Source organism: Trichogramma pretiosum, unplaced genomic scaffold (assembly GCF_000599845.2).
Source record: "Trichogramma pretiosum strain Unisexual culture from Peru unplaced genomic scaffold, Tpre_2.0 scaffold56, whole genome shotgun sequence".
Taxonomy (NCBI): Eukaryota; Metazoa; Arthropoda; class Insecta; order Hymenoptera; family Trichogrammatidae; genus Trichogramma; species Trichogramma pretiosum.
Genome location: NW_019641680.1, coordinates 233,519 through 254,388, shown reverse-complemented (window position 1 = coordinate 254,388; position 20,870 = coordinate 233,519). Strand labels below are relative to the sequence as shown.

At 37.4% G+C, this 20,870-nt stretch overlaps 5 protein-coding genes across 6 annotated transcripts; 2 read left to right on the top strand and 3 right to left on the bottom strand.

Annotated features, from left to right (window-relative positions):
* Nucleotides 1-178: 178 nt before the first annotated feature.
* Nucleotides 179-2,247, top strand: LOC106658171. The gene is made up of 8 exons (XM_014380010.2): nt 179-601; nt 803-929; nt 1,004-1,097; nt 1,172-1,287; nt 1,357-1,590; nt 1,667-1,872; nt 1,938-2,006; nt 2,073-2,247. Exons 1-8 carry the CDS (start codon nt 571-573, stop codon nt 2,222-2,224), a joined length of 1,029 nt encoding a protein of 342 aa, XP_014235496.2. The 5' UTR covers nt 179-570; the 3' UTR covers nt 2,225-2,247.
* A 451-nt stretch (nt 2,248-2,698) lies between these two features.
* LOC106658172 (zinc finger protein 224-like) lies at nt 2,699-4,908 on the bottom strand. The gene is made up of 6 exons (XM_014380011.2): nt 3,907-4,908; nt 3,767-3,835; nt 3,596-3,679; nt 3,460-3,525; nt 3,244-3,372; nt 2,699-3,177 (listed from the first exon to the last, which is right to left on the bottom strand). The coding sequence occupies exons 1-6, from the start codon at nt 3,908-3,910 to the stop codon at nt 2,720-2,722; spliced, it is 810 nt and encodes a 269-aa protein (XP_014235497.1). The 5' UTR covers nt 3,911-4,908; the 3' UTR covers nt 2,699-2,719.
* A 439-nt stretch (nt 4,909-5,347) lies between these two features.
* Nucleotides 5,348-12,173, bottom strand: LOC106658170 (protein LSM14 homolog B). Of its 2 annotated transcripts, none has more exons than XM_014380008.2 (8): nt 11,706-12,173; nt 10,188-10,342; nt 9,862-10,039; nt 8,622-8,790; nt 8,255-8,551; nt 7,996-8,172; nt 7,651-7,915; nt 5,348-7,568 (listed from the first exon to the last, which is right to left on the bottom strand). In XM_014380008.2, exons 1-8 carry the CDS (start codon nt 11,824-11,826, stop codon nt 7,440-7,442), a joined length of 1,491 nt encoding a protein of 496 aa, XP_014235494.1. In that variant the 5' UTR covers nt 11,827-12,173; the 3' UTR covers nt 5,348-7,439. The 2 variants fall into 2 exon arrangements, with proteins under 2 accessions (XP_014235494.1, XP_014235495.1); XM_014380009.2 differs by having other exon boundaries at nt 9,940-10,039; nt 11,706-12,171.
* Nucleotides 12,174-13,819: 1,646 nt separating this feature from the next.
* Nucleotides 13,820-17,178, top strand: LOC106658175 (cytochrome c1, heme protein, mitochondrial). The gene is made up of 8 exons (XM_014380014.2): nt 13,820-14,234; nt 15,229-15,276; nt 15,437-15,585; nt 15,718-15,850; nt 15,930-16,094; nt 16,185-16,298; nt 16,376-16,510; nt 16,591-17,178. The coding sequence occupies exons 1-8, from the start codon at nt 14,160-14,162 to the stop codon at nt 16,696-16,698; spliced, it is 927 nt and encodes a 308-aa protein (XP_014235500.1). The 5' UTR covers nt 13,820-14,159; the 3' UTR covers nt 16,699-17,178.
* Nucleotides 17,179-17,775: 597 nt separating this feature from the next.
* On the bottom strand, nt 17,776-20,632 carry LOC106658176 (ubiquitin-conjugating enzyme E2 variant 2). Its single transcript, XM_014380015.2, has 4 exons — nt 20,230-20,632; nt 19,369-19,511; nt 19,139-19,264; nt 17,776-19,065 (listed from the first exon to the last, which is right to left on the bottom strand). Exons 1-4 carry the CDS (start codon nt 20,252-20,254, stop codon nt 18,925-18,927), a joined length of 435 nt encoding a protein of 144 aa, XP_014235501.1. The 5' UTR covers nt 20,255-20,632; the 3' UTR covers nt 17,776-18,924.
* Nucleotides 20,633-20,870: the final 238 nt, after the last annotated feature.

Genomic DNA, 20,870 nt, shown 5'->3' with positions numbered 1-20,870 from the left:
AGTGCACGCGGCCGTGACGTTTCGCCGCGTAATTACACGTGCTCTCTCTCTCTAGCCGCGCTCGCTGCATCGCAGTTGTGTGTATATACGTCCCCTACTACTACCACCGTACTTTGCTACCCACATATATAACTACTTCGGCTTTGCTGCTATTGCAGCTGTGTGTGACTCTCGTCGAGCTGAGCTGTGCTCGTGCGATATCTTATTACACACTCGCGCGTGTACGTGTCTATGTGTAAGTACAACAAACAAGACGAATAAGCGCAGCATCATCGGTTGCAAAGTGATTGTGTCTCCGATCCCGCGTAGCGGCAGCAGCCGTGGTATACAGTAGCTGCAGCAGTCGACGATTGACTTCGCTCTTGGATGGTGTATATACATTTTTCGATATCGCTTCTCGCCTATGAACCGACGCTCCACTACTGCGTACGTCCTTTTGATAGGCAGGAAAACCGGTTTTGTGCTCCGCGTGCTTCGCTCGCATCTATTAAATGAAGCGCAGCATCGTTTGGTTCTAAACCGAGCGAGGCCAATCGACGTAAATATAGGTACACAGCTCAAGCAGTGAGGATGGAGGAGAAAAAGTCGGAAATCGACCGCGGTGAGTCTTGTATATATAAAGTACATTGAATTAGATAAGCGAGAAAGGACTTTCTAATGCACGCTAGACGGTGTTTTTCCGAGAGAGCGAGCAGCAAGCGCTGTGCATGCACTTCTTACAATGATATAACTCCGTGAACGAACATCGACAATTTTTTTAAATAAAAAAAATACGCTCGTTATATTTCATTGATTATAACAGCGCAAGCGGACACCGTGGAGGATCATTTCGAGGCGATCTTAGCGAGCAAAGGATGCATCGATTCGGACGCCTCCAAAATCAGAATCGATCATCTGCCGGCCTGGTTCGACGCGGAGCTTTTCAAACGGTCAGGCATCTATCTTTTTACTTTCATCGACGCTTATTGCATCTCTCTTTATGATTTCTTATGTGTATGCGCAGGGGACAGGATTATTACAGTAAAAACGTGCTGGCCGTGGTCACGGCCTACTCGGTCGGACTCATCGCGGTTTTTTTAGTGCCTACGATAGCCAAGGTAACTAGAAAGAGAGAGACAATAACGATCGTTTACGCGCGCGCGTTTATAATCGAATTTTTTTTTGCGCGCAGGTCTTGACGTTCACAAATCAGAGCTCCACGCCGTGCGCGGCCTTTCGCCGATACTTCCAAACGCTTCTGCACATCCACTACATGCATCGCTGCGACGTTCTCGATCCCAAGTCCAAGTAAGATATATCCGCGACGACGTCGTAATATTCGAATCGTGCGTACTATAGGTATTGTAATAATTGCAGATTTTACAAATCGCTCAACACCATCCGGTGGAAGCACTCGACGACCTCGGCCAGACTGCTGAGCAGAAAAGACCAGGGCATCACACACCGCGACATGGTGCTCACGCAGTTCGGATTCGTCGGCTACGTGCTGCTGTCGCCCGGCGAGCTGTCGCTGACCGACGGCCGCGACGATCGCCAGGCGTTCAATCACTTTTGGCGCGTCGTCGGACATCTGCTCGGTATACCCGACGAGTACGCGCGATTTATAACACGATTTTTCCGTTTTTTTTTTCGTCAACGATGTATTTGTGTTTGTTTGTTGTTGTAGGTTGAATCTGTGCCGAGGCAACGAGAAGGAGACCACGCGGCTCTGCAGGCGCGTACGCGACGACGTTTACAAGAAGTGTCTGCGAGCGCCCGAGCCGAGCTTTTTGTTACTGACCAAGGCGGCGTTGGACGGTTTGAGGAGCATCGATCCCATGGTCGACGTCGACGCGTTTCTGACTCTGTTTTATACGTTGAACAACGACAAATGTAAAGCCTTTATTCGATCGATCTGCGAATTTTAAATGATTATAATTTTTTTCCATTTGTTTCAGATACAAAGTCCTTGGGCTTATGGAGCTGGATCAATGTTCTCTACCGAAATATAACTTTCTATCTAATAGGTAATCCAAATTTATCGTGATGTTTTTTTTTTATGGTTCACTAGAAGGATCTCTTTTATCCCTCAGGATTACCTCTAGTCGGAACGATCGTACGATCGTTTTGGAACTACTACCTCTTGACGCTTTACTGGTTCAATGAAAAGTATCCGCTGGTAGCGCGCTGGAGATTCGGCAAAGAAAATTCGAAAATCAAATTGTACCCTCACTCGTCGTTTTAGCAAGAACGAGGAGGTACACGAGAAATCTAGTTGAAGTATGACAACGTTTGTGCGAATTCGAAGTGTAAGTTGAAAATAATTATACAACAACGATGTGTTTATAGAAAATATTTTGTATAAGTATTTATTAATAATGAATCATATATTTTTATAAAAATTTATTACGAAGAAATTTTCTACCCAAGAGTATACACCTAGTTGTTATCAGTCGTAACTTTTATCGTCATTGATAAAATGAAACGGTTGTGATTTGTAAATTAATTAAAACATTATGCTAAATTGATTATACTAAAATTATTAGTAAATTCATGTGAATTATATATGCACATGAGAGAACTTGCCAAAATACAGATATATCTGCAAGTGATTGATTTAATATTTTTCAATCCTATTTTGTACAGTTCATTAGAGTTTTCAGATTCAATGAAAAAATGATTAATTGACGGTATAAAACTATATTGATATGTAATTATAAACTATGAACACTTCAAATGGCTAAACTATATTGTGAGAAAGTTTATGTATAGCACCTATATGATAATTAAGACTTTGTTTTTGCGTTGTTCTGAAAGAACAAAATTCACAGTTCAATGGCATTTCACATGACCTTTCGTGTTCTTTCAAACACCACCTTTTATCATATTCCTTGCCACATTTTGAGCATTTAAAATTGAATTCTGCATCGTGCTTTTTTTTCATGTGCAAATCAAGATGAACTTCTTTTATGCATTTGAAAGGGCATTGAGCACAATGGTATCGCTTAATACTACTACATTCATTTTTAATGTGTCTATGTAGTCCGCGAAGTTGTTGATATCTATTCGTACAACTGTTGCATTTAAACAACAGTTGAGTATGGCAACATTTACACGCAAGATTTTCTGCATCTTGAATAATAGTATGCTCATCCATAATTTTATTGCACTGAACACAAAACAGCTCACATTTGATTTCTGTAAAGTATTATCAAATTCAATAGAAAGATTTAATTATTACCCAATCATATTTTCATAACTCACTTGTTCTTCCTTGAGAAATTATTAACTCTGCGCCAAGAGTTGGTACGTTTGTATCAATTTCTTGAATTGACTGTGGTATATTACTTTCTTCTGTTAGCTGCATTGTACTACTTTGATGAACATCAATATCTGACACAACAAACATAGTATAAATAAATTAGAGTAATTAAAAATTTAGCTACAAACATTATATCGTTTGAATTAAATTATGTATACCTCCTACCATGCCTTGAAATTCACTCATATCTTGAATAATTGGTACATTAGCTATGATCTGTTTATCTAAAATACAATATAAAATTAAAATACTTATTTTGATAAAAAAATAACTTGCAAAATTTGAAATACTTACCAAAAAATAAACCAGCATCATCAGATATTATAATGTACTCATCTTTACCTAATGCATTAAACCGTAAATTAGGTGAATAGGCAGCTAAAATATTGAAATTTAAAAAAATTGAGATTAGATTACTTGCAATAATTTTATAACAAAGATAATAAACATTGGAATAACACTCACACATTATTTGTTGAGCAAAAAGTTGATTTGTTCCATCTGGCATCGTCTCAATTTTTAGTGCTATTTTATCTGTTTTTTGAATAAAAATTTTAAATATACTCTTATGTGATAATAATTTTACCATCGTTGACTAGTCTTACCCATGATTAGACCATTAATACTTTAACGGTTGAACTATGATTTTTGGTAATCAAAATTAATTATTTCAAAATTCACATTCAATTGCAATACTATAGGGAAATTAATATGGCTTATCTACCTAACCCTAAAGTCTTTCACTGGAATTGTTATAAAATATTATAAAATTAATAGTTAATCACTAAAAACTATATAATATTTAATTTTTATATCGATTATTTAAAACTTTTTTAAATTTCTACGACGAGCATTCGGGATTAATACTGATAAAAATCGAAGGGTACGTCCATGTAAACAATCCTTAGATTGCTTGTGCCCTGCAATCTTGGATGCTTGTCACTACTGTATATATACATATATGCTGTATATAGTACTTGTGCAGTTCCTAAAGGGCAAAAGCGCATCAAAAAGTCGGCCGCTTGTGCGCTAAAATCGTGATGCATTGCGCGAGGCCCGATGCGGTCGAAAAAGTTGAAGTGTTAACATAACATGCTTCATTTACTGACTCAATTTTATCACTATAATAATATATAACTTGTTTATCATTTAATTACTTTATTGAATGATTTGCATTTTATTTGTATTAAGTGTTTCAGTATAATGTTTCAAAGTATTAATTGGAAATTATGTAAAACATTTATTTTACACTACAGATGACAATTCAAAGGGAATTCAAGGTTTACAATGAATAGAAAATGTATGTATTTTAATTATTATTTTTGTATTATTTCAGTTTCTTTTAAGGAATCACAATGTCCGCTGTACAAAACAAAAAAAACATATATCGTCAGGAATTCGTGCATATTGTGTGTTCCATTATATTAAGTCTTGCAAGAATCACGTTGAGAAATCTGATAAATGGCCATTTTTCTGAAGTAAAATCATTTCCGAATTCCTATCAATTGGTTTTTTAATAGAATTACTTACTATTTCGACGTTCATCACGTTGACTTTTTATCCCGATTTTCGTATCGATCTTTTATTCAACATTGTTTGCCTGGAATGACGTACTTGAATTTTTTTTTAGCCCTCATAATTGTTGCTGCAAGTAGGAGGGGACCCTTTAAGGGTAATACAAAAATAACAGTCATAAATGAGCGTCATCTTTCGAACTACATGAATTTATGTTTTATACTCACGCAGCGTACGATACTAACTTGTATTCTATAATAACACATGTTTCATTCTCTTACAACCTTTGTACTTTAATCAAATATCATGAGTTTACAAGCGATTAATAATTTTACATATTGGCTATTTGTATAAAATTGTAACAATTAATTGGCCTTTCGTTAAAGTGCATGCTTGCTCGAATTACAGTTAGATCATCCATCAACGGTTGATAAGTTCATTGTTAAAGGAACTCATGACACTCAATCATAAGTACTCATAGACATATATTCACATATATCGATTCGAAAATAATTTGGTGCGTCCCTTCGATTCAAAAAAACGAATTCTTTATTTTAATCAAAACTGTCTGGAAAGCTAATACAAGTTATACGACTTATCAGATAACTTTTTCATATTTGCCCCCATTCGTTTGCTACACTGTATCGCATATGTTACGTGTTACTTTGAGAATGTAATATATCAAACTGTTTGAAAAAGTTTGAAAACGGCGCACCGTAAATATCCAATAATCTATATCGGTAAACGACGTGCAAAAAGAAAACTACAATCATCATTTTCTTTTTTCGCTTCCAAGCCATTTTCTTACACTTTTGTATAACATACGCACTTCTGTGATAAAAACACACGTTGATCAAAATTGGCGCGCGCGCCTTGATACTCGTCCGGAACATAACACCTCTGACTTCATCATTCTCATTCACGGAGTAACCTGCACTTACAAAGTCTTTTTTTGGTCAGCGTCGCTGATAGCGCGTTCACCCTACCTTTACTCTAGTTTGAGGTCAATGTTCTGTTACAAACAACATTGATATTATGTAAGCGAGAAGATACGATGAAAGCGCACCAACGACACCAGTTTTTTTTTTAATTTTTTTTTCTTTCTTTTGTAATATTGGAAGAAAAGTCGTACCAGGCACTGGTAACTTTAAATACAATAAGAACGCTCTCCCGAGATAGAAAAGCTAATTTTTTTTTTTGTTAATTATCATTTTATACGACGACTTATTAAAGCAGGTTACTAAGATTTACAGCTATAATCGAAATAATTGATTATTAATTTTTTCCTTACTTTCCATTCCTTATTTTTTTACACAAAATGCTATCACCACGGCACGATAAAAAAGAGAGAGAGTTTATCGCATTCATTCGATTCTAGAGGCATATTTTGTCCCAGCTATCCTCTAATACTTAACTACTACATAATTACGCAGAGTTTCATTTACGTCTCTGTAAAAACCAGCTGTTAACACCGTTTGGACTAAACACAATTTACTTAAAGAGAAACATGATTTATGAAGGATTCGAATCACATTCGATTACTACGAAAAATATTTCGAATTAAAATATTCGTTAAGTTACAATTATCGATTAGTTTTACTCGATTATCATTTGCCATCACTTCCGTCATGCGGATACAATCCAACTATGCCATGGGTCACCTGTCTTTCCAAAAGCCATTCCATCATTGAAAAAATTCATTAAAAATATCTCCCGATCTCTTTGTACAAGTTCTATTAAATCACGTTTCTCCTTGTCAAAATAAAGTTATATGACGACGGTGCGTACGTACATATACATATAATTATTGGTAGTGCAATAGTAGACGAAATAATGTGTGAAATGTGCCGTGGTGTGCGCGTGCGTTTGTGTGGCGTTTCAATTTGATCATGAAAAAAACATTCATCAAACAAAAAATCAAAAATGGATATAATCCATCTGTTAATCTAAATCGAAATGCATCCGGTGCACTTCCCTCGAGTTTATTATTAACATACGCACACACGCGCGCAGATAGTTAAACTACCTGCTTTACTAATTTACAATTACAAGTGTTAGTTTCAATTTTTTTTTCCTCTCTCTCTTTTTAATGTTCGTCTACTACATTTTTAACAAAACTTTCGCTGTACTCCCACGAGTTTTACTACAATAATTCTAGGAATCTATATTTCGTTTTAATTTTCATCTCTCGTAAATTCTTACTCATCTAAACACCTTCTTTTTTACTTATTTTTACATTTCATTATCATGCTTTTATCTCATTTCCAGCCTGAAAATTATTAGACTCGCACGCGATTACCGTAAAATCTTACATTTTATTAATAAATACTTATAAATTAGTAGCGCATTTACGGATCGTTATTTCTATATTCATAGTCATCAAATGTATATGGGGTTAGACACAGAAATCAGAACTTTGATCTATCATTTTCTGTGTTTAGCGTAAAACATTGAGCAATTGATAGACAAAGCTCGATTTTCTTTATCGCACTACTAATATACTTGTACTTCACCTTAGCATTATGAAAAAACCCCTTCGTGTTATTATTTAATTTTCGCGTAGAAGAGCTAGTTATTGAGTTTTTTCTCGTAAAAGTCGAGATTCGCGAGGGGAAAACAATAATTACGCAGTTCCGGTGACAAGACGGTTACTCTGCTGTGGCTGACTCGCTGCCGCTGGTGCGGATACGCTGGCGGTGTTATTTTCAGTCGTGGCGTTGCGGTTGCTTTGGTTGTTTGATTGCGTGGTGCCCTAGAAATGAAATGTTCACTTAAAATAAAATCAAATATTCATTATAGATTTTTTCATGACCGAAAAAAATAGGAGTACTCACGGAATTAGATTGAGCGTTGTTAGGCTGTTGCTGGTGGTTGGGGTGTTGTTTGTTACGATTCTGATTTCCTCTGTTGCCTCTGTATCCACCACGGTAATTTTGGTTACCTCCTTGGTTATTTCGATAGGCTCCCATATTTCCTCCACGGTTATTATAGTAGCCACGGCCTCCACGGTAACTTCCAGGAGGGCGTCTCGTTAACGAAACACCAAAGGTTTCAGAGTTCAATTTACGTTCAGTCCTCCAGTCTGTACGTTGAGATCGGCTATTTTACGAAAAAATAAATCAAATTAATAAAAATTATACAATGAGCTGTAAAAAAAAAACCAATTCGTTGATACTAACCCTTTGCTCCTTTCAACTGCTTCACAGCTGATGTTATCAAAGAATGATTTGGTCTTGTCGTAACAAACGGATTCTTCAGCAGATTCTTCAATCTCATGGTTGTCAACTCCAGTCTCGTTGCCGCTGTCAATATTCTTATCGTTTTCACCGTCAATCTTCATTTTGCTTATTTGTGATCTATAATCGAAAAAACAATGATAATTTCAATTTCTTATGTGTGATAACCGTGTCTATGTTAGTTAAAATAATTTTGACATACTTGAGATTTTCAAATTCTGTGTTAGCTTGCTCGAAGTCGTAATCATTGTCAAACTTGATTGGTTTTGCTTTGCCACCAGGCAAAGCATTTCTATAATTGCCACGACCGCGAGGTCCGGGTCCTCCGTTACCAGGTCCACGAGGGTTACGCATATTTCCACGCTGATTACCCCAGCCTTGATTGTTTCCACCACGATTACGCAAATTGGTTGGGCCCTGGTAATGCTCCTTGTTCTGATTATGTTGTTGTTTACCCTCGCTATATTGCGACATTCCACTAGTTCTACCACTACCATGGCTATAGCAAAAATATTTTAAATTAACTATATGTTCGACTAATTAATTGATTCTTTGAGATGAAAACTTACGGATCACGATCTTGATGCCCAAGTACATTTCTTAGGTTTTGCTTATTCGCCTTATTAGCACCTGCTTGTTGGGCAGTTTGGACTCCTTGATCAACTGTAGGGCTCAACCTTTGTATCATATTTGCTGGGGTATTCGAGCGTGAATTTCCCGAGATGAGATCCAAAACACCTTTAAAATAATTCAAGTTTGAGTCACAGAAACATGATGTATCTAACTGTTACAGTACAAAACATATGATTTTAATTTATGAATTAATGTAGAACATGACTTTTGTAGCACATACATGCAAATTTACACCAAAATCACAAGTAAAATAAATGAGGATTAATTTTTTCTCCAACAGTAGATGAAACATTTATAATACAGATACTAAAATAAAAGATGTAAATTCAATGATACAAAAAAATATTTGGAACAATATAAAATTGTTGTTGCTACCTGTTTATATGATTTTCTATTTCAACTTACTAATGGCTTTTTGCTTTTGAAAAACTGAAGCAAAATAAATAAAATTCTATGTGAACTATTAGATCTTCAAAATAAAAATTACACATATCATGCAATATCATTATCATATTCAAATTGTTATTCATTTACTAAAAATTACTCTAATATGTGGAATCCAAAAAAATTGTGATATTTTTCACGTGATTGATAAAAGCTTTGAAAAAAAAATAATTTCATAACTTGGTCTTGTAAACAATATTATAAAAAATGTCTCAAACTGCATAACTTATACTCTCAAAAGTTGTAATTATTATATACAAATAAGTAATTATAGAACTAATCATTGCAATGAAAATATGCAAGAATCAACAAATTGCAAACTGTTCAAGTTATTAACAAGAAGTTTTTCATAAAATTAAATGGTTAGTAATTTGAATTGAGAAGTTTGAGTTAAAAAATTTCAATTAAGAAAAAAAAGCAAACACTTAAAATTAGTCATAACTGTTAAAATTAAATCAATCTGATTTTTGTTTAAAAAAGTTTTTCTTAGAAGAGAGTAGAAAATTTTAAATAAAAAATAGCCTTAAAGCACACCAAGCTCTAAAAAAAATAGCAGTAGACAATTTCAGCAGTAAGCACGCCATGGCAGGTTGAAAGGACCAGAAATCATATATAGCAAAAACAGTTTACCATCTTCCAAATTTTGATCTTTGGGCATTGAATCAACATTGGCAGCCGTTTGAGAGTTTGGTATAATTGAACCGGGTTCACCAGGACCCAGACCCAACTCACTTGGCTGTTTATTCATTGGCTGACGATTCTGCAGGCCACCCATACCCATCATAGGATTCATCTGACCAATATTCATACCATAGGGTGGGCCACCGTAGTGTGGACTCATCTGCCCCATCATATTGTAGTTGGTAGAATGAGAGTTGTAAGCTCCGGCACTGTTGGGCTGCATGGCCATCTATGAATAAAAGTAAAAAATAAACCATGAATATAATTATCCTGTAGATATGATTAAAAATACGGCATTTGTAAAACAATAATATAATATCTATCAATTTCAATTTAAATCTCCACTTTCTTGTTATAATAAAAACACAAGTAGTTACCTGGACAATGGCTGGATCATTGGGCAAGGTACAAGAGTTGTTGACGACTCTAATGTCCTTGATGTCAGAGCCTCGAAACAATATGTACTCATAAACTTGATTTTGAGGCATAACAGGAAACTGTGTCTCTCTATCTTCGGTTCCAAAAGATTTAACTGGAAAATGAATTATAAAGAGAAAAATTTAACAGAGTGCAGTATATTTTGTAACAGTCAATCTCAGACAAAGCTTCAGTGTATTTTTTAACAATTCTAAGATAACTGAAATGATTTTTTTTTGATACAGCTGTTTGAATTGAAAAGAGAAAGAAAACAATTATTCAAAAATAAAATTGAAATGTAGCCAATGAGAAGTTTACCGTTTTATTAAAGTTCATCTCAATTAACAGAAAAGAAAATGTATATAGCATTTACAAAGATGTTGTGATTTTAACTGCTCATAATTTGGTACAATCACTTTGTACACACTCGTAAGCTCTTTTGGATTATACTCTACAAAAACAAAATAAACCTTGATGCTACGAGTAATAGAAAATTTTCAAGGAGAACCAATGCAGAGAGCAGCATGGGACAGTGTAAACATTATCTTGGCTCTTGTTGTATACATAAATTTTTGGTATTTCATCAATTCATTGAACTCTGAGATAATGAGGCATTGAATTTAGAACGAGATTTCCCGATTCACGCGACTAAAATTACTGGATTAATTGATTCTCAACCATCTTGAATTTCGCTCAATTTATGGTGCATCAACAATATCGGATGGCCCACGCGTTTCAATCGTACTCAAAGTTCTTCAAACGAGAATTTAGTACTTGATACGCAAGCATTACTTTCTCTCTCTCAAAGTAAGAATTTAGCCAGAGATAAAGGTCATGGAACGCGTATACACGTCGATTCATATCGCGAGAGGAGCTGTTATTATTCGGAGAATCGCGAATTCCTCGTATCAGCGTCAAATAAAGTGCATCGCACGCCGAACGCGAGACGCGGCCAACGAGAGCCATAGAAAAGTCATGGATTTTTTCAAGCTCTGCTACGGGTAAGAGACGAGCAATAACGACACGAAGTGTATGCAGCAGGCTAAATCGGAGCAAAGAAAGAAATTTCGCCAGAGAGTGAGAGAGAGAGAGAGAGAGACATGGGGCAGAAGCATCGCGTCGCGCTCTTATTATACGGCTAGTGTGTATTGTGCCAGAGCAAATGCAATGTACGTACGCGAATTGTGTATACACACACGTATACACACGCGCACAGAAAGGGGAGCTGTGGCCGGCATCCATCTTGAAAATTAGATAAATACAGGTATAGCCGAGAGCACGCGAAAAAGCGAGACAGCGAGAGGCAGTGAGAGAGATAGAGAAAGAGATGCATGCATGTGTGTATGTGTGTTGTCTGTCTGTGTGCAGAGCAATATAGCACGGGGCTAAATACTACACTGGCACAGCCACAGATCCAAAGAACGAGCTAGAGGAATGAAGAAAGTCTAAAGTAAGCGAATGGAATCGCATGTACTTACCATTGGCGAGGGCGATGGTGCACTCCTGGGGATCGACGGTGAAGAGCCTTCCCTCGTAGCGGATGTCGGCTTTGGAGATGAGGCTGATCTTGGAGCCGAGCTCCGGCATTCCAGTGCTCATCTTGGCGGCTTTTAAACTCGTTCGTTATACGGGTAATACGGAGGAAAACGGATCCGCACGCGGATTCGCGAGTGATCTGCGAGCTGAGAGTATATCGCGTCCACGAGAACGAGGAGATGAAAAGGTGTTGATCGAAACTTCGTATTATAACGGAGAAGCTATATGACTATATGCTAAATCGCGCGACTGCGGCTGTGGCTGCTGCTGCTGCCTCACGGCTAACGGTGCGCTGCTCTGTTTTAACCAAGCTCTCGAGAGGTCTGCACGAGTTCGCGACGCGAGTCGATCTGCGCTGTGTGCAGTGTCGCAAGGAGCTCGCAGCAACGGAGAGAGCCAAGAGAGGCGCCGCACGCACGCACCGCCGATACACGCACAGACGCACTTACCACTGCGCACACACACACAAGAGTCGGTGTCGGTGTCGGGCCTATGAAGAGACGTACGGTACACTGTACAGTGTATACACCAATTCTAGCGCACACACACACACACGTACACAGAGTAAAGTACAGTAGTACGTAGGCAAGCAGTCGTACTAACAACAGCGGCGTCGGCGGCGGCGGCAAGCGGCGACTAATATAAAAATTTTTCCCCGCAGCGGATGCGAATCTGGTGCCGATGTACTACTCCCGCGAACGACGAGACGGATCTCGTCGTCCGAGTGCCTCTGCCCCCCCTTCCGACAGCAACAACAACGGCAAAGGGAGAGAGAGAGGAGAGCTCGATGATAACCTCATGCCAGTAGAGTATTTATTTATCGTAGCTCCGAAAGCACCGGCGATGCGACGAGGACGATTCGCGTAGACGACGCGGACCAACGAACTCCGAAATACGATCCGCGTGCTTGGCGAAAAATGCCGATTGTACGGGCGAATGATATTTTGTGCATACGCTACCAAGTGCTGACATATGCTTTGCATTAAAAAAAAAAAAGGTGGAGAGGATCGTTGCCTCGTCTGCGCGTACTCTCGTGCACTTGCCCTGGCTGCGACGTATGTATACATGCATATACACATACGTATGTACGACGAGTCGCCGCGCGGTCGATGGGGTCAGATGGGGGTAGTTACATTACTTTGGAGCACGCATCGTACATAGGCATCGCAGAAGTAGTGCGACGCCGCGCACGAGGCTGCACGAGACGATATTTTGCCGACACGTTGCGCGCGATTGTAGCCGTCGCTTATACTCGCGACGATACGCGAATTAAATACAAAGTCTCGCGCGCGGGAGAGATCAAAAACCTGCCGTTGTACACATACACGTACTGCTGCTGCCTCGCGATTTAAAATTCGAGACTCGAGACTCTGCAAGCGAGCACACAGTTAAAGTGTGTGTATACGATTTTCTCATATAGCGATTGTTGTCGCGTGAAATCAATCCTGCTTTAATACGGACGCAGTGTACTTGGACCGTGTGTTGAGATTATTCGGAATTCGGAGAAATTAAATGTATCCAACGCGGACGAGCGCGCGCGCGCGGGTCCCGATGCGTCAAACATAATTCCGTTTGTTTGGGTATTTAATAATACGTCTAGAACGGAGTAATTTCGAACCTAGGAGCTTTGCGCTTTTTAAAACAAACTTTTTATCCCTTTAACGATGAGTTCATACGATGCTTGCTGAGTCATTCATTTCTTGTTTTTTTTTTAATATCCGACAGTTCAAGAGAGAATGATTATTAGTTGATAAATAATTTAACGCGACGAGTTAATGAGCGTCTTGTAGTTTTTGGTCAGAACTATAAGAATTAAGATGAAGTTTCTGCACAGACACTCACAAAGTAAGCTGACGCTTTAAAGAGCATACCATGTATTATACACATCGATGTGTGTGTGTTTATATATATGCGGTAGGAATAGGAAGATCCGCGCGAGAGTCAGCCACACATAGCGACACATAGCCCCGACAGTAAAATATCTCTATATAACATACAGATATATATACCTGTATATAGTTTCAAGATATTGGGCGCGAGTAGCAGCACTAAGCAGCAGAAAGCGGAGTCGTCGTGTCGTGGCTGGCTCTTTCTGTGCAAGCATATACATTAGCAGCAGCCAGTGTGGTGGCCAGCTCTCAGTGAGCCTGCATCAGTCCATCAGTCGAGCTCGCGTCGTAGGCGCAGTTCGTACGCAAGCGCCCCTCGTCATTTTATAACCATATAGCTGCTGCTGACTGCGCGCTGCGCCAAGAGAGTGTGTGTGTAATATAAAGTAAAAACTTCTGTCTGCTGACTACTGCTACGAGCTTGGCTTGGCTCTCGTCTCTGGCGAAACTCTCTCTATCCGTCGATATACAACTCGAGGCAGCAGCGCTGAAAACGTCCTGGCCAACATGGCGGCATCACTGGGTCGAATATGCCGTACGACGAGTCTTCTGAAACCTAGCAGCGGACCGATTTACAGCCAGGTACGGTAACCCATTGAGAACCCCTCGCGCCCCCCTCGTGTGTTATAACCTGGTGTGCCGCGACTTCCTCGCGACGCGCTCTCGAGAAAATAGCATGCGGGTTATGCATTATTGCATCTGTCTCCGTCGCACGATATCGCGACTTGTCGGCTGCTAGAGAAGGCCTTATGCGTTCTCTCTCGCGCGCGCCAAGGGGGGGACGGGGGGACACGGTGCCAGCGGTCATCGCTGGACACCTCGTGATTGCGCATTATTGCTGTACTCTATGACCCATCGTACACGATGCCGCCCTCCGTGGGTAATTGACCACATCATCCCCTCGTCGATGCGAACTCGCGTCAACACTTGCGCGTTACAGCGTGAAATTTTGCCTATCGTTATGTAACACACAATTGCCGAATATCAACTTCTCGGCTGGCTATGCTTCACGAGTTTTTGCCTCGCGATGACACGAATCTCTCTCCGCGAGTAATAATCGTCATCGGACGCACAATCATTGACGTCTTTATGCCTGTCTCTTTGCCACTAGCCAAAACCGTGCTCGAGGCGCGATATAGACCGTTGTTGTTATATGTCAAGACATTACTTCTGATTATGCAAATAATGTCAGCACATTGTTTATCCTTGCTCGCTGCAGTTTTCTGCTCTCGTTTGAAGCACACTTTTATTTGGCTTGCAATATGATCACTTTTACTCGACTATGCCCTGAAATATATATTTCTCATTCAAAGTTATGTCACATTTTCTATTGACATTAATGTCGAGTATTCTAGCGTACAGCAAATGTCATGTGCCATAGTGCATCCAAAATTTTAATGTCAAATAACATATTTTTCTAAACAAAGTTAGATCTGCTTTAGATTATCAATTATGAAATATATTTTAATACTTATTTGAGATTAAATTAAATTGAAAACAACTATTCATAAATATACACTTATTTGACGTTGACAACATGAATTGGATTTTTAATAAATCAATATATCATTCACAGGTCAATAACTTTACAACAACAAAAGAGTGGTCAAAGGGCAGAAAGTTGGTAAGTCATTGTACTCAATATGATTCCTGTAACCTTCCAAATCCAAAAAGCAGAACCTCCTACGCCAATCCTATAACCTGTACTTGTAAGTCCATGCTAATCTAAAAACCAAACTTCAAGTAAAAAGAATGAAAGTGTAATCAACTCTGTTTTTAAACAGTTGACAGCATGTCTAGGTGTTACAGCTGGTGGCATCGGTGCTCTTCTATTTTCTTTAGATAGATCTGTTAGAGCCATTGAAATCGTAGCACATGCACCTCACTACCATTGGCCTTGGACTGGTCTGTTTCAATCATTGGATCATGCTAGGTAAAAATAATTCTAAAATATTATTCACATAATCTAATTTCCTAACTCCTTATACCAAACATATCTAAGGAGGAAGGAGTTTCACTTCCAAAATTAAATAATCTCATGTATAAATTATTTTATCATTTACAGTATGCGACGAGGATGGGAAGTATACAAAAATGTCTGTTCAGCTTGTCACAGTTTAGAGTATGTTGCTTACCGTCACCTTGTTGGTGTAACTCACACTGAAGCAGAGGCCAAAGCCTTAGCTGCAGAAATTGAAGTAATTTTTTAAACTTTCATCAAGTACAACAAAAAATGCATAAATTAAAATACTGATAAATTATTTCATTTTCTAACAGGTAAGAGATGGCCCTGATGACCAGGGTAACTACTTTATGCGTCCTGGAAAACTTTCGGATCATATTCCATCTCCATATCCAAATGAAGAAGCAGCTCGAGCAGCTAACAATGGAGCTTATCCACCAGATCTATCATACATCGTCAATGCTCGGCATGGAGGAGAGGTGATAAAAATTTTTTATAATTTTAACTGTGCTCTAACAATTGCCCTTGAATTTTGCATCAATCTAAATAATTGAATGATTTTATCTTAGGACTACGTATTCTCGTTGTTGACCGGATATTGTGATCCACCAGCTGGCATAGTGCTTAGAGAAGGTCAAAACTTCAACCCATACTTCCCTGGTGGAGCTATTGGTATGGCTCAGGTAAGACAAAATTCGTAGATTTGGTTCAAAAGCATTACATTTACTTAAATTTACTAAATATTCTTTGTAATATGCAGGTAATTTACGACGAAGTATTAGAATTTGAAGATGGTACACCACCAGTTGCCTCTCAAGTAGCGAAAGATGTCTGTGCATTCCTTATGTGGACATCTAATCATGAGTACGATGACAGACAAGTACTAGCCATCAAAGTAAGAGAATCAGTATTAATTCATCTAATAATGAAAAAAGCATAAAACCTAATAATTTAATACTTCATTTTTATTTACAGACCATTGGAATTGGCAGCTTGTTGTGTGCTCTCTTGTTCTATCTTAAGAGATTCAAGTTCTCTCACGTTAAGAACACCAAGCTAGCCTTTATACCGAAGAAAAAGTAGTAAAATTGATCCGAAATTACTTTTTAATTCGATAGATCACGAAAATTGCTTGGAACACCAAGTGGTTCTGATTACCGATGTGTAGTTTTATATATAATTTAAATTAATTATGATTTTTAATGGCCGTGCCATTATAATATTCCATCTTTACATCGGTTTGTTGTAATTGACGAGATTGTTATCAGCGCCAATAAATTGTACATTGTACATAAAGTACAAGCAATGATCATCATTGTCTTGTCGAATTAAAATTTTAATTATTCTAGTTAAACCTTTGTTCAATTTGTGCTGACTTTTATTTTCCTGTTAACATGAAAAAAAATTTCATCCAAAAATGTAAATGATTTCCAAATGTTTACCGGGAATTCATTTTTACATGTTTGAGCATTATAAATAAATTTAAAAGCCTATGAGTCAAATAATGTAATGTTCTGTCAAGGATAAATTTAAAAAAATGAATAAAAATAAAAAGCAATCGTCTTTTTTAATTACTTTAATAATGAAGTATCGTCAATACTTATAAGAAATAAGATTTAGTGTTAAAATTGTTTTTTAATAGACTTTTTATGCATAATTTATCTTCATAAAAAAAGATAATCTAACGTAAGTAAAATGAAGAACTCAAAATATTCTAATTTTTACGGACTTTTTAAATGATTTAATTCAGTTTAGTTTCATGAAGCAAATGCTACACTCTTCTATTAATTTACAAAGAAATTTTTAAATAATTATTCAAAATGACAGTAAAAATAAATGATTTTGAAAATGTGTTTCAGCATAATGAGATAAATAGTTTTTTAAGAAAATAATACCACCTTTTAAATCAGCATTCATTACTAAATCAAATTTCCATGATATAGATATATTTTTTGATTTTCATTAATTCATAGCATAAGAAAAGAAGATGGTATAGATTTTTTCGAAAATTTTCCGAACGATTACAGTGAGAAAGTATATAAAAATTTTAAATTTGAGTTCTTGATGAAAAAATAAGACGCAAGAGGACACCAATATTATTAGATAAATAGAACATTAAACATCTTGTTTTGATGAATAAATCGCAACACAGAGTTCATATGATTTAAGAAAAAAATCATATATTTTTCATTCTTACAGAATAATTAAAATATGAACATAAGTTTGAAAAGCTTAATTATAAGCTATCTTTATGTATCATCTGATTATATTGAACATTGGTTAGTTAAAATACCAAGCTTACATTTCAGTGATAGCTTTTTTGGTTCAAATTTCATATCATTTTAAAAAGTTGTTTAAGATAAAAAAGTATTGAAGATAAATATAACTTATTAAAAAATGAATAACTGAATACACTATTACAACACTATTTAAAGCAGGTATAACTTTGAGACCTGTCAGTAATTAGAATTTCAAATAAAATTAATTCTATAATCATAAATTCATCAACTGCTATATTAAGTCTTTTAGTTTTGCATTAACAAACAAATGCTTTTAAATGCTGTTCCACCTTCAATTGTGTATGGTATTTTTAACAAATTAATAATTAGTTGACTGTGAATGTGGTGCTCTCAATGCCTAATATGATAAAAATCAAATTGAAATCAAATGCACGTCGCGCATCTAATTCAAATTTCAACTCATCAAGGCATTATTTACGAGTAAGATGATAACTTCATTAAAATAGGTCGTTTGATCAAAAATGTATAAGGCTGGAAAATATTTACCATTTTGTTACTGAATATCAATTTTATTCCACAACTCATGATTCCAGTAGATCTTTTTTCAAAGATTCAAAATATGACTTCATGCTATATAATAAATACTGGCTAGTCAAATCTGGTACTTCTTTTTTGGCCCATATGAAAAAAGCATTTTTTATTTGCAAACAGCTTGAATAATTATTTATTATATCTCTTTAAGCCAATTTGAAGCTTGAACTTTTTCTGAAAGCTTCATGGCATGAAACAATTACTAGCATTAATTAATAAATCTAATTTCTTAATCAGGCTTCAAGAGCGCAGATTCGACCATCCATTATTTTTGCTCACAAGTCACTTTTAAATTTTCATAAAAGTGTGAGCATACTTGCTTTGTTTTATCAACATTTTTTTTATTACTTATAATCCATTCAAGTTTTAATGGGTACAAGGATGTTTCATTTTCAAGTACCCCATACTGTAGTTTCACAACATACATTAGCTTTTAATTTGAGTACCAGAGTAAATAATGCCTTTATGAAACTTCAGGCTAAAATGTACTGCCTTCTGGTGGCTGAGATAATTTCATGTTTTCTTTTAGAGTCATCAAACGACGAAGCTCGGTGAGAACAGTTTTTATTGTATATTCTCTCTGCCACTTAGTAAGTATTGGTACACTTCTATTATCTACCTATAAAATGCAATAAATTTATGAGCTAAAAACTTGGGTAATTGCAAGATTATATATGAAAATGTATACGTACTGCTCCAGTAGTACTATTGATGCAATTCATATTAATTCTGCTCAGAAATCTGACACTTGGAGCATCATCTGGGTACCTTTGCCCACAATCAATTTTGAGACTGTACATTCTGTTTTCATATGGAGTCTGAAATCAATAACATATTTATTTTGGTTGGTTAGCTCAATAATTAAAACAATTATTTGGCTCATAAGTGTTTGGATAGTCTAATCATAATTTGTTTTTCTTACCCTTGGTGGTCCGATGATCATGCCTGTCCAATGAGTGAGAGTCATATCATCGTCATTTTCCAAACCCCAACTAATAGTTCCATCTCCTACTCCTTTTTGTCCTTGTTCAAGTTCTTCCAAAAGTCGGAAGTTCCTTGGAACAACTATACAAGAACATAAAATTCATAATAAGAATAATAATGCTTTGCACAAGTGGAGTACACATTTAGCTTAATAATTTCCTCCGCTGGATAGTTTATTGATATTGGTATTTAAATCGCGTAATCCTTTTAATTAGTCACTTTAATTACCGAAAATTATTTAAGCCAAAAAAACATGAATCAACAGTACTGTACAGATGTTATCAAAATACCGAGAAGCAGTAAGCGTAAAAGCACTGCTCTGATCGATTTGAATCATTTGTATTTTTGTATGGAGCAGCTATTGGACTCGAGCTCGAATTAGACGTGCACGACGAATCAAATACATATTGCAATCGCGTCGAGATTTCATCCTGAAAGACGTCGTCGTCGTCCTGCTGGAAGCAGGTCCCCCGCATTCGTTCGGGATAATTCCAGTCGACACTGGAATTCCGCAAAACCCAACCCTCAAAAGTGCACGCACACAAGTCGGTCGTAGTCTCTGGCATTTTACATAGCGTACGAGCAAAACACAGCGCGGAATCTCACTTTAGTCCGTATCGCGAGGCAACGGAATCGCATGGAAAATTACACGAGTTTCGTGCTCCGAAGTTTGGACGTCGTCGTCGTCGTCGGCGGCGGCGACCGGGAGACGACGACGTCGTTTCGTCCGGTTTCGCGCTTATTACGACCTAAATAACACAACGGGGTGAAATGATGATGAGTTTTTTTGATTACGAACCAACACCGGTATTGGGCACCGCCATGATCCACCGTGTGTGATCCCGGTGTGTCCTGGGTTATACACTAGAACTAACTACTCCGGCGAGTATATACTGGCGGAGAAAGAGAGAGAGAGAGAGAAATAAATATATATATGTATAGGTGCGCGAAAGTGCGAGAGAGCGAAGCACTGCGAGAAAAGAGAGAGAGAGAGAGAGAAAGAGACACTCCTGCTTTGCTTTGCTGCTACTATGCTGCTGGCCAACTCCAAAGTCCAAACAGTCTGTAACGTAGTCTGTATAATACGTATCTACGAACTGCCTCGGCGGAGATGCTACGAAAGAGCCGAGTATATACGCGTATAAGGAGAGCCGCACACAGCCACGAAAGAGTCGCGAAGTATAAGCAGCAGCAGCAGCACACGCAGCTACAACGCGGCAGTTCCGAGATAATCCGCGCTTTAGCACTTGCGAAATATATATATGATGCTTATAAGTATGTATATGCCACTGCTGCCGACTATATATATGTGTATATATTGTACAACGCCGCGGCGCGCTGTAAGCGCGTTGCTGTAATATTGCACCGGGGCGCCTATATGATTTCTGCTACTGTCGGTGCGCTGCTCGTGCTGCTGCTGCTGTTGTTGTTGTTGCGTTC